Source organism: Seriola lalandi, unplaced genomic scaffold (genome assembly GCF_002814215.2).
Source record: "Seriola lalandi dorsalis isolate HSWRI2012SDOR001 ecotype SW California unplaced genomic scaffold, Sedor1 jcf7180002054553, whole genome shotgun sequence".
In the NCBI taxonomy this organism is placed as follows: Eukaryota; Metazoa; Chordata; class Actinopteri; order Carangiformes; family Carangidae; genus Seriola; species Seriola lalandi.
Genome location: NW_019525106.1, coordinates 296101 through 309814, shown reverse-complemented (window position 1 = coordinate 309814; position 13714 = coordinate 296101). Strand labels below are relative to the sequence as shown.

The 13714-nt window shown below is 42.9% G+C and overlaps 1 protein-coding gene across 3 annotated transcripts in view; it reads left to right on the top strand.

Annotated features, from left to right (window-relative positions):
* The window catches only part of srgap1a (SLIT-ROBO Rho GTPase activating protein 1a), a 79136-nt gene that overhangs the window by 62455 nt on the left and 2967 nt on the right, over window positions 1-13714 (top strand). For 2 of the 3 annotated variants that reach the window (XM_023415491.2, XM_023415490.2), the window contains exons 16-21: window positions 266-371; window positions 592-816; window positions 2157-2236; window positions 6895-7075; window positions 9041-9178; window positions 12786-13176. In XM_023415491.2, coding sequence (XP_023271259.1) covers window positions 266-371; window positions 592-816; window positions 2157-2236; window positions 6895-7075; window positions 9041-9178; window positions 12786-13176 — 1121 coding nt within the window. Of the gene's footprint in view, window positions 1-265; window positions 372-591; window positions 817-2156; window positions 2237-6894; window positions 7076-9040; window positions 9179-12785; window positions 13242-13714 lie in introns of all 3 variants that reach the window. The other variant, XM_087176402.1, reaches the window with a different exon arrangement.

Here is a 13714-nt window from a genome sequence, read left to right as displayed (position 1 = left end):
AATTCTGATAAGTAATTGGCTAAGCTTCAATATGCTCTTGTATTCATATCATGGGACTCGGTGTGGTGATAATCAATATGTGGACACCATCAGATAAATACGTTTTTTTTCATATACAGCTGTGCAGGGTAGTGCATTTGATCTGAGAGGTGAATGGACAAACATGGACTCTGGACCCCTTACTTAATTCATTTAACAATATTTACTTGTATCACAGCATTTTCCTTTTTAACATCATGCTCTTTGTCATTTTTTGCTGCTCTAGGAATAGAGAACCTGTATGACAGAGCACTGTACATCCGTAAGATCCTCCTCACCATTCCCAGATCAGTCCTCATCGTCATGCGCTACCTCTTCGCCTTCCTCAACCAGTAAGTTTATAGACGCTAACCAGTAAATCCTTCCTTTATTCTATTTTACAAGGTTTGATCCTGCTTAACTAAACGTCAACCTAGGTTATGAGCACCCATTACTGTCAGTCGTGATTTGATCTGAAATACTGTCTCCAGTGCTATGTCCTTTTCTCATTCAGGCTCTTTGTACCCATCTCTCTTTCCTTGCTTCCCACCTCCCTCCCCCTTCCCACTTCAGTTTGTCCCAGTACAGCGACGAGAACATGATGGACCCATACAACCTGGCCATATGCTTTGGCCCCACGCTCATGCCCACACCAGACAGCCAGGACCAGGTCTCCTGCCAGGCCCACGTCAACGAGATCATCAAGACCATCATCATCCACCATGAGACTATCTTCCCTGATGCCAAAGAACTGGACGGGCCCATATATGAGAAGTGCATGGCCGGAGGAGACTATTGGTGAGGAATGAGAAAATACATAAAATTCTTTTTTTCAGGTTGTGCTTCAGTTACCTTCTCAGAAGAGGTTACACAACTGACAGTGAACAGTGTAGCTATTGGGCCACCCATATCTGAGGGTCAATTTGTAGGTTATCCAGGATTAAAAGCAAATAAAGAAAAGCTGATGAGGTTACTTCTTGCAGCTGCACTGCTTTCCTAAATGACATGTATGTTGGAGAGTCGGATAAACGTTGGTCGTTTTCTCATTCTGTTTTTTTTTTTTTTTTTTTTTTTTTGCTGTGAATGGAACAAAGGCACGCAGCCAGACCTCCTTCATTAGGCACTCACTCAGCATGCAGGTATGCGTGCGCTCTCAACGCTACAGCTGTGTCAGTAGTATGTCATTGGAGTTGATATGAGTAATTACACACGCCAATTAGGTGTCTGTGGTTAAGGAACATGACAAGGTAGAGCATGTTTCAGGGCTGACTTTACATGGTGGACTGCTTTCTATGTGAGACAGGCTGAAACAATCACTTTAATTACCACCATCATCACAGCAGGAGGAAAAAGAAATAGGTCACCTGGCAGGGAGAGGATGATTAGGTGAATTGCAGCATGCACTGGAGTCAGACAGTTCAAACCTGAGGCTCTTTGCCAGCTCCACATCTGTAAGCACGGCTTATCACTTGTTTCTCCCTCTCTTTATCTGTCCCTGCTTGTCCCTTTCTTTGCCCTCACATCACTGCATACTGACAAAGATTTATCCCAGGCTAGAGCTAATCACCTGTCTGAGCACGGCTGTGTCCCCCGAGGGAGGCTCATGGAGCCCTGGGGAGATTTGTTGTCTTGGCTGCCTCCCTTTCTTGCAGAAGAGGAGGTAGCTAGTGACATGTTAGCATGGGAGGAGACACTCAGTTCCTGGCAGGGGTAATCTGTGGAGATGTGTGTGTGTGCGTGCGTGTGTGTGTGTTTTTGGCATTACTGCCAGCTCTCTCAGCACGATGCCAGAAGAAGACCATTTAGTAAAAGAGGCCCAAACCACAGATAGAGGATCTAAGCGTCTCACAGAATACTGATAATGACCCTTGTCTGAACTTCCTCTAGGTTATATTCATTGTAAAGACCTCCCTTCCTTGTCGTCTTCTCTGGAATGAGATTTGAGAAACCTTGTTTTCATCAACTGAATTAGTGTGTCTTCTGACGAGTCTTTTTTAGGAAATAAAAGAAAAAGAAATGAAACTGCTCAACATGAAAAAAATAAAGTGCTTTCGCCTGTTTTGATACTGTCCCTTAACCCCTGACCCTTCACCCTTGTTGTGGATGTGACCCTGATGGTTTTCATGGCGTCTCAACAGCGAGAGCCCCTACAGTGAGCATGGAGCCCTGGAGGAGGTAGACAACGAGGGAGGGACGGAGACACACACCAGTGAGGACGGTGAGTGCCTTTACAAACATGCATGCATACATAATCACACAAATACCTATATTTATGTGTGTGAATATGCCACATTTACACACATGTAAATAACATACACACACACACACATCTTAAGTAAAATGCTGTACTGTCCCGTCTATATACTTTGTCCAGGCTCAAGCTTTCCCTCGTGTCCCTGGCGTTGTGAGGGTTAACCCCAGCTCTCTGCAGCTAATCCTGCCTTTCAGCCTGTTAAATGCAGTAACCTTGAAGGGCCAGGGAACTGGGCTCTCGGTGATGGACAGCCATTCATATTCTAATGCTGCTTTTTCCTTGGGGCTTTGGGACATCTCCACGTCCCTATTTACAAATTTCCATGGTGGTCTGCACCCACTGGACCCCTTGGGAGAGAGAGATTTACAACCTTGGGTTAAAATCTTCAATTCCCTTGATTTTTGTTTTTTCTTTTTCATTTCCTTGTGAAAAATCTGTTATAGTAATTTGTAAAAGAATAGCAACTGTATGGAGTGTGTCAAGAGTGTCAGGTTTTAATAGCTTTTCAAAAATTATACGGTCTGTGTTTTCTCAGTGTTTAACTACATTTCCATGTGTCCAAGAGAAATATGAAGAAATTAAAAAAAAACACCAGGCTCATGTAGACAGTGGAGGAAATGATAGACGTCTCTCTGACCTGGGTGGGATACGCTCAAGTTGTGTGATCATACATGTGGTCCTTTGTTTAAATGAAATGGATACCAGTCGGTGTGGTCCAAATCAAATAATGACTGAGTTAGCTGAAACCAATATATCAGACAGGATCAGGCGTCGCTGTTTAACTTCCAGTGAAAAGCAGAAAAAACACGATAAAAGTTCAGCTCATTAAAAAGTGATAAATGTCCCTGACAGAGAACTGTCCAGATGTAGACAATGTGAGCAAAAAAGAATCAACCTATAGCTGATCCAAGTCTTCATATCTTACCTTGGTAACAGACTTCCCCAAACCTGTTTCCATGGTGACAACAACTGCCCCAATCCTGTCTCCTTTTCACACCCAGAGACAATTTTTAGGGGCTCCCAGTCATCATTCGTCATCTGTCTCCATAGATACAGTGTGGAAATATGTTTGATCTCCTCTCATTACATCAGCTGTTAATCACTCTCCTTCCAAATTGAAGTCATCATCTAAATGTCCTCTGTAACTAAAGAGGACATCTGATTAGACGGGGAAAGTTCTGCATGTGAGGATTCCCACTGTAAAACACAGATGTCAGCCATCAACTCTTTGAGTAATTAACGGAAGATTATGTTTTCCAGAAATCCCTTGCTACCATGATTTAGTTCCAAAAGCTTTTTTGAGCGGACTGGGAGGATGTCCGCACTGGCTGAGTCCCTCCCTGTGGAGTCTTGTCAAGTTATTGTCATCAGTTATTTTTAAATCCCCATGACCTCATTTGGATTTCAGACACAAAAGCAAACCTCTTTTCCTGTTTAAGTTAGCAGCACTCACTTTTGCAGTCTAAAGTGGGGATATTTTTTTTTCACTATCCCCTCTCTCTTCTCAGTGCATTTGCCCTCTTTGACCTCAAAGTAAGCAGCAGACAGAGAGAGAGAGAGAGAGAGAGAGGGAGGGGGAGAGAGAGGAGTAAAAAATCATTCCACATGTTGGTCTAAGTAGCTGCCCGGAAATCTCATCGTCTCAACAGCATGGCCCCCCCGCAGTGTGTCACAGCTCATTTGCTCTGATAGGTGATCTGGACTGGCCAGATTTACACACACAGCACACACAGAAAGTAAAGCTACGATTGTTGCTTTAATCAGGTGTTAGAGGGAAAAAATGAAGAGGGGGACATATGTGTGGATGCCTGATTATCAAAGTGTAAATGACATCGTGTTAGATGTTTTATAAAGCCTGTGCCCAGTTTGTGGCCTCTCATGTATTACCATTACATCTGAGTCACAGAGCTAACCATCCAATTTTCTAACTATCCAGTTTTCTGAAAATATACAGTATATAGCCTTGTGAAAAAAAAAGTTTGAATATTGCTTACTCAGAAAACAATTTTTAAACTTTCAATTCCAAGTTTCACTTCAGCTTCCCAATCCAAACACGGTGAAGGTGACTCAAAATGAAAAATGCTATTATCAGTTGTCATATTTTCATAGAAAATATTATGTTAATATTTTTTTTTGAGGAGCAAAGATTGTGTCATTTTCTTAGGAATTATCTTCAGCACACAGTATGTTTTTTATCCATATGGTTAGAGGAGTCTTCTTGCTTCCTTGACATACCTTCAGAATAAGGATGAGTGTTATTACACGACCTTCTGCTATATTTTTCAGAAAATCAGATGCTAAGCTCTGTGACTTGAATGTAATAATACCCGAGAGGCACTAGCTGTGGATACACTGTAACATTACCCCTCCTACCGTGTATCTTATGTCAGTTATCCATATAATTTTGTCTTCACACCTGATTAAAGCAAAAATAATAATACTAAATGAGAGGCACAAACTTGGATTATATAGAGCCCAACGTATTTCTTCTCAGGGCTGAGGCACATGACAGTCTCATGGCTGTCGTGCAGGGAGATAAACTGTCTGTTTTCAGAGTGGCACTTCTCGCACACCATCAATACATTGATGTTCTATCTGCTGGTAAATTCACTGCAAGGTCAGAGGTCAACTAACTGGCACATTGATTATATATCTCTTTGCAGGAGTACAGCAGGATGTCCTTGTTGTCAAGTGCCCCAGTAGGCATACTGTATATATTGGCTTGCACATGTTAAAGGGCAGTCTGTTTACTGTACAGGGAGGGTATAAAAATTCATGTCTAACCCACTTTAATCTCTTCAAGCCCAGCATGGAGACTCCTGCAAGCACCCACGATTAATATTTGTCTTCAGAGAAAAATGCAGATAGAATAGAAAAAAGGAAGAAAAAAAATTATACCCTCTGCTGATGTATTGATCCTAACCATATTTCATAACAGGCTTATTCTCCCCTATTCCTATGTATGAATGTGGATGTAGAGCAACATCCACAGCGACTCCGCTCCAGTAGCGTGTGTAAGACATCTGACAGTTCGTATCTCTTACACCACAGGCCTCCAGCTCTCACATTTCTTTAACTGTATTCACAATGTGAGAGTGTGTGCACACACTTGTGTGTGTGTGTGTGTGTGTGTGTAACCTCGAGTGGTTGAGTCTGAAGCGATTTTCAGTTATAATTGCACAACATGACAGAGGGGATCCTTTACCGCAGTGAGATCTGAGTTTATAACCCGCTGCTTTCAGCCACAGCCATGTCACTGCAGTGCTGTGTGTGTGTGTCTGTGTGTGCGCGCGCCTTCGGCAGAGATGTTTGACAAACATTTATAGACCTAAAGGAGGATGGATGGAGAGGTTGAAGTGAGAGAAAGAGATGGAGAAAATAAAGAGATGAAGAGAAACCCCTTTGACTGATAAGGGTGCCGTCAACTTTATTAACAGCCTTGTCCTCTGCAGTGCAGCCCAATTAATTCAGACAGTAAATTCCTGCTTGTCACATTTCATTGGAGCCACGTTACATCCACCCTGTCAATCCAGACAAGCCAATGATGCAAGGAAGCTGTCGAGTTAAAAGGTTGAAAAAAAATAAAATAAAAATAGATGAGGTTGAAAAGGACACTGAGAGAAATGAAGAAACCTCCGCACTGCTCAGAATCACAGCTGTATTTCCCCTCTCACGTGGCCCACCTGCTCATTTGGGAATTACTTTCAAGCTCCTCTGAAGGATATATCATGATGGCTTTTCACGACCGATACAAGCTTCAGCCATTTACTCTTAGCTACCATTGTTGATATAGAAAGGCTGTGTTAGGGTGAGGCTACGTCTGTCCAGGGACCCCCTATCTGACTTAAAGTGAGATGGGAGGAGGGCAGGAGTGAGGGAGGAATAAAGAAGCTATTTTTAGACCTGTGTTGCTGTAGTGCATGCATATTGGCTCTGAGACTTGTACCTTTTTGAATAGGAGATTCGACTGTAGCTGTTGAAACGGCAGATGTTTTCTTCGACATAAAACTAATTGACATCAATTTTTTTTTTTTAAATAGTGGACTTGGAGAGAGTAAATCAGTACAAATGAATTGAACTGCTCAGTCTACCACTAATTAGTATTGTTTGTAATAACTTCTGGTCCCTCCCATTTTTATTTCCCATGTCACTAATCCAGGGCTGTTTGTACAGGTATTGACTAGTTATCAACTCAATCTAAGGATCCATACAGCTACTGACATGCCCCTGAGTCATATAGATCTCCTCTCACCAGCTTCTATAAATATCCTGCTAAAGCTCCTCTGGGCTTGTTGTGGCCCTGGCCTGGTGTTGTAGAGCTGGGTTACTATTGACTACAACTGAAATAACTAACTGGCTTAGCACACTTTGAACTCCATGTGCACAAAAGTGTGCATCCACGTGTATAAACATGCCAATATTAGACTGTCCCGCCTCAGAGCCAGCATGTGCTTAAGTGCATGTATTGTATTATCTATCGAGATTGAGGTTTTTTTATTTATAATGCTGCACCACTTGTATCAATCATTAAAATGTCTGCACATAAAATTATAGCTGCCTCTTCATGATGTCTTTGCCTTGTCTGACACACCTGACCTGTTCAATGCTCTTCCCATTGACAGAGGGCGAGCCCATTGAAGCCATTGCCAAGTTTGACTATGTCGGACGCTCTTCCCGAGAGTTGTCCTTCAAGAAGGGCGCCTCCCTGTTGCTGTATCAACGAGCATCTGAAGACTGGTGGGAGGGACGGCACAATGGCATTGACGGCCTGGTGCCACACCAGTATATCGTGGTCCAAGACATGTGAGTGTTTTCTTATGTATATACTGTATGTCTATGAAAATATATCTGATATTACAATTGAAAAGAAAACTATATTGACAAGTTACACATATGTATTGTAAACAGCTCAGTCTTAATTATATATAAGATGTGTTTTCTCTTATTTTAAATGCAAGCAAAAAAAAAAAACGGGATCATACACAGAGCTTGTATGCACAGTGAATACTCCGGTCAGATCACCTCCAATGACCTAACCTCTTACTCTGGGCTGTTGCAAAGGAATAGTTAAACATTTTTGAAATGTGTTTATTCACTTTCTTGCTGAAGGTTGATGCCACTCTCTGTATGCTAAATATTAAGGTACAATTAACAGCTGGTTAGCTTAGCTTAGCTTAGCTTGGCTCTTTTCAAAGATAACAAAATCCACCTACCATCACCTCTAAAGTTCACAAGTTAACATGCTATTTCTTGTTTGTTTAATCAAGACAATGTGTAAAAACAACAACTGGGAGTTGTGTGCCAGGCAGGGAGCAGTTGCCAGGCAACCAGGGAAGGTTCCCTGCATATTTCCCCCAAAATGTTGAACTATTCCTTTAAGGTTTAGCGGATACATTTTTGGAAAAAAAAAAATCAGTAGAAATCATACTGTTGTGATAATGCTGTAGCTCTAAAGCAAAAAAAAAAAAATCATACAGGTGGTGCACTGAGGAAATCGTACTTTCTTCTCTCTTACATAATAATTTTTCCTCAGGCAGCTAAACTACTGCCAGCTCCACTCAGAACATTAGAGTTGTGGTTTAAAGAATAATCCTCTAGGTCTCCCTCATGATATCCTTGTGAGATAAACAACTAACTTGTCCGTGTTGACTTTGCTGTATAAGAGGCCACCAGGCATCAGTTCACTGTAGGGTCATGCTTCGAGGACCTTGGGCCTTGTTTGCCCTGCCCACCACTGTCGTCCCCGCTCAGCTGTGGTGCGTTCTCCGTCTCCACTGTCCTTAACCAGCCCTTCTTTCACCGTTTCTGACGCTCAGCAGTAACAGGCATACACTCTGCCATGGAGACTGTTGGTGCCTAATGGACTGGATGGCCAGTGTCAGTGTCTCGTTAGGACACGAACAAAATTACTCCAATCACTTAGTAGCTGGCCGACAAAATGGCCATTTTGAATGCCTTCCCCTCCTCCTTCCCCTTTTGTTGTCCTGTCAGTGTGCCTCTATCAATAATTCACCAGGAGGGGCACTGCTGATGGGGTGTCTTCTTAGTTAATGAAAGAGCAGTGGAATTTACAGCTGCACAGTTTGTCCACGACTGTAGTAACATCCTGCTCTCTACTTAAACAGAGCAGGCTGAGGAGTGTAAGAGCACACAGGGTTGTGATCTTCACATGTCCCATAAAAGAGCTCAGAATAAAGCATGCAGAGAGACGTCTGAGAGACCACTTCAACACAGGATGTCTCCCCTGAAGACTTGACTTTCGGGGTGTTTGAACTATCTGTAAATTTTGTTTACTGCCGCCTCTGCTTTGGAGAAGCTCTGTCTGTGTGCATTCATGTGGATAGATAATTGTGTCCACTGTGTTTTATATCGGCTAATGCACGTGATCAGAGGCAGCAGTGCAGCTCAGTAGCTCTGCCACCTGACAGACACCAACTGTACCCAGTATCCAGTCGCACACCTTGCTGAAACCCATATAGCTGGCTTGTCGGTGGGTGTGTGTGTGTGTGTCTGTGTCACCACCACAGTGCATCACCAGAATACTGAGAGGCCCAGGAATATGAATCATCTGACTCTCTGGACCTTGGGGGAGAGGGGGAGACATGCTGACACGCAGGAAACTGATATGAAACCCTGTCATCGAAGAATGGCGCAAATATAAAAGATCGACTGATTTGCTGATTTTTCCTTTTTTTTTTTGAGTCGGTTTTTCTGTCACTTCCTCTTGCTCTTTCTATGTCTCAAAGTCACTCTGTCTCTATGTCCCAGAGATGACAACTTCTCAGACACTCTGAGTCAGAAGGCTGACAGCGAGGCCAGCAGCGGCCACGCTGGAGAGGATAAATGCTCAGGAAAAGACATCAGCTCGCCCACTGACACCAGGATCTCTGAGGCCTACATCACCAGGTTGGTTTTCAAACTGCTTTATAAGTGCAGTATACTGGACTGCAATATTGAAGCCTCTCTTTACCAGTTCTTGCAATGGGCATAACTTATTTCTTTACAGTTCACAAAAGTCTGAATATTTGCTTTATAAAACACCTGGTTTCTTCCTAGGAGAAATCCTCTGGTATTGACGAGTTTTATGTCTCTGTCTGTCTGGAAAGGGAAGATTAGCATTAGTGATGCACACTATTGCTAAACAGATAAAAAGCACTGTGTCAAGTAAAGTTGAACTTAATGACATGAATATCCAAAGGTAAATATGTCACAATACGTGACAAGAAATTGCCAAGATTTCACCAAACTTCATAAAGGGTCTTGTAGTATTTCTAGAATAGCTGTTTTCATTATAAAAATCTGTATTTAGGGTTTTTTTTTTTATACTACACTCACACACTACAAAACCCATTAAGCCACATTTTTCTGAGATTAACAAGCTTCCCACTGTGTTAATTAATGTCAGTCCTCCTCACACTGAAGTCACCCATGTACCGTATGACCAGAACACATCTTAAACTTCACATTGGCTTTATCTAATGAGAGTGAGTCAATCCAAAACACCCAACAGTCTAGCCGCATGTCTGCAACTTCAGTGTTGCAGCATCCAAGACGCATAATGAGCTTCAGGTGTGAATACAGCTACACACTCAGATACTTGAAGAATGGACAAACTTTTTACAGAGAGACTCATAGATACATGCAAATGATATGTTGCCGAAAATACGTCAGTGCAAACTCACAAAGAGTGCAGTTTGCCTGTTATATGAACAGCCTCCTGAAGGAAGCAGGGAAAGAGTTGTACACTATACACCCGATCCTTAACATATGCCGCCTCCTCCTGTCACTCTGTATCCTCAGCCCACCTCTCTCAGCCTAATTGCCAGAGGAGGAATAAACTTCTCCCACTTTATTTTATTCCTGGTGACCAGACAGTTCTCAGTGTAAAGTATGAAGTATTAAATGTCCATTTCACATTAGTGCTTAGTCATCAGCTAATCATACTGGAAAACACACATAGATGGAGAAATGGCACACACACACACGGAGAGGACACACACATATCCGATCACACCTCAGTCTTTTTGGCAGCGTCTGCTGGTTGCGTGCCAGTATTTTGTCTCCTGCTCCTCTTCAGTGCTGCATTTCTGCCGGTGGAGTAAGCGACCTTGAAACGTCTGTTACTGGCTCTTGCCAAACGCATGAACAAACGCTATTTTATTCAGAGCCATACTCACTCTGCTCTACTTCACTGTTGAAATGTTGATGATTCATACTAGAGGCAATATTTACACCACTGCAGGTATTTGTATGCGGATGAAGAACATATCTGAATGAATCATCTTTTTCCTCAAAGGCCTTAATGAACCTCCTCTAAAATCCCAAAGCCAGCATCTACAACACTCCCTACCTGTCACCAGCTCCCAGGTGATCCCTCTCTCTTCTTCGCCTGTCCACCCCACCCCCCCACCCTCACTCACTTTTCTGCTCTTCCATTCAGACAATCCTCACAAGTGTTGAATCATTTATATTGTGAGCTTTATTTAGATTCTTTCCTCTCCTCGTGTTTTCAATCAACAACACCCTCACCAGACGGACCTCTAGTAGAGTTTGGCACCACAATCGTAGCAAGCCTGTAAACAAGCCACTTATATTAGACTCTCTTTTAGTGACAACAAATATTACAGTTGGTCTGCTTTCTGTTTTGATGAAGAGGAACTCATGGAATGTCTTGTGATTTACATTATTATTAGCTGAGGCCATAATAAACAAAAGGTGAGCTGTCAGTGTGGTGACAGCTTGCAGAGTAAGTTGTGGTGCCTGTTGTTGTACACTCTGTCCCAGAGGGCGACTGGTGTTATGAATGTAGACTGCGCCCTCTGCAGGCTCTTAGTGGTTCCTGCACTTGTTTACTATTCTAGATTTCTCACTGCAGTCAGAGAAAAATATATTTTTTCTCTCACCAGGCACTGAGCCTGCACCATTCCACCACTGAGTCTTTATTTTTCAATGACCAAACTATCACTAGTAGCCATTAGTGCTGTCAAGACGTTTTTTATGCTCATTAGCTCATATTTTTTACATATAAAACATTTTTTTCATATTCATATCTGTAGTTTTTTGCAGTGTGTGAGCAGGTTTGAGTTTCAGAGTGTTACATAAGCACACTGACTTACTAACTAATGTAGATGAGTAGTTTCCTGTGATGAAATGATGGGTTCGGGGAGATACCTCAGCACAGCAGTGTTGCGGGAAAATCTGCAATTACATTCTGTAAGAGTCCTTCATATCCGTACTCATTATTGCTTTTTATTTAGCACAGTGATGATGCTGCCTGTAAATCTTAATGATAATGGCTGAGACAGCGTTCATTAGGCAGACGTAAACTCCCAAATGAGGTCGTTTTCTTCGGAGAAGTGATTAAAGGATGAGTAATTCACTGCTTGTTCATCATCACAAAGAACCAATAATGCAGACGGAAGACTAATTAGAATAATTAGGTGACATGTATCACCTTTCAGGTGTTATTAATATTTTAAGTTTTTGCCACTCTGGATAATGGAAAGGGGGTCTTTTTTCTTTTTCTTTTTTTTTTCCTTACAAATTTCATCTAAATGTCTGAGATGTAACGTAATAAATATCCTGCAACTATATTATTAAATTGTCTAGATTCAATTATATTTCTTTGCCAGCAGTCATGCTCAGATATCTTCTTCAGTCATGCTGCTGCTAGACCCAAAGTGATGATAGTGATGATAACTGCTTTGATTAAACATTACAGCTCTGACTAGAACTCATAAATATGCAGAGCAGAGCCTATTGGAGCCATAATGAGGAGGATGTGCTGCTCTATTGGCCTTTTATGGAGCAATAGAACTGCTTCCAGGGAGTAGGTGTTAGTGTGGAGCAACATTATGTAAAACTCGGCAAGCATGAGTCTATGTGAATATGCACGAGTGTGTGTCTGATCCGACGTGTACATGCATGCTCAGCTCTGTTGCACTGTGTTTTAGAAATTTTGTGTTAAATTAGGTTTGTGTGGTGCTGTGCTGGTCCAGGTTCAGCCAGAGGACAGCTATTCTGCTGAAGCAGCTGTAGCTTCTCCCAGGGAGCCTGTTTTGGTCCTCTGACGAACCACAGGCCTCCCTCCTCTGGCTGACGGCCAGGTCCACTCTACCTGCTCGCCAAAATAGTTTATGGGAGCCACTGACATCAGGGTTCCTCTCACAAAACTGACAATGCAACAAACTGATAATGCAACATGCCTACATATTGTCGTATTCCCAATTTGCAGGATTTTTATGTCTGAAGGATTACAGTGTTTTTTCAAATGAAGAACTTAAATATATCCAATATATTGAATCAACGGCTTACATTGGTGAATACATAGCAGTTAATCCCAAAAACCACGCCATTTTTCTTAGTAGGTAAAAATTTTGTTACGATAGTGTTAACTAAAAAATAGAAAAAAGCCAAGTGCAATGGTTGGGTGCGAGGTAGGTGATTTTCTGTTGTTAGGAAAGCTGTGATTCCATGAATAAATATTTCTGTTCAATGTCTCCTGCTATCCCAGTAGGCACAAGAAAAGATCAGACCCACCATCTCGACGGCCCCCTGCCCGCCCCAGTGATGTCCACTGCATGGTGCATACCTCCCAGCAGGGTCATGGCGGACATGGCGGCACCCCAGAGATGGGCTCCCCTGTTCTAGGCCACTTCAGCCCCCGGGATATGCTGCGGAGTCGCAACCACATGCCCATGGACAGCCCTGAACGACGGCGTCGAACTGGCCACGGCAGTCTGACTAACATCAGCCGCCACGAGTCACTGAAGAAGATGGAGAGCCCCCCAATCCGCCGCTCCACTTCCTCGGGCCAGTACACGGGCTTTACTGACGCCCACCACCACCACCACCACCACCACCACCATGGTGGCAAGCCCCTGGATCCGGAGAGCATCGCACAGGTCAGCGCGGGACGAGCGGCGACCCGACCGCAGCTCCCTCCACCATCAAAGCCCTGCCCCGCCCTGTAAAAACATAGTCAGTCCCTGTCTTCTGCTTCCTCTGGCTGCAACTGTGTCTGTGTGCTAATTACACGCAAAAGGCTGGCTTCACAGGCAGACAGCAAGGAGCATAGCCTGACAGTGGGACTCGTCACCATAAATTTACTGTAGTCTTGATTGTGAGCATACAGATTTTGTAAGAAAATGGAAAGCTGAAAAAAAATATATGTCACGTTTCTGAATAGTAGATCCATAAATGCTGCATGTATAGAGCCTCAGTTTGAAAGCAGAGGTCACAGAGCACTCTAAACTGTGCTGGGCTGTCTGTCTGCCTACTGGGAGCATGCTCAGATGAACATGTCCTGTCATTTTTGCATCTCCTTTGCTATCCAAAATCATTAGCATGCAGAGGGAGAGGTACCAGTGCGAATACTCTAACTCTCTGCATGTATAGTGCATGCTTGGTCTTGACAAACTGTCACTGTGGTCCTTTGTTAAC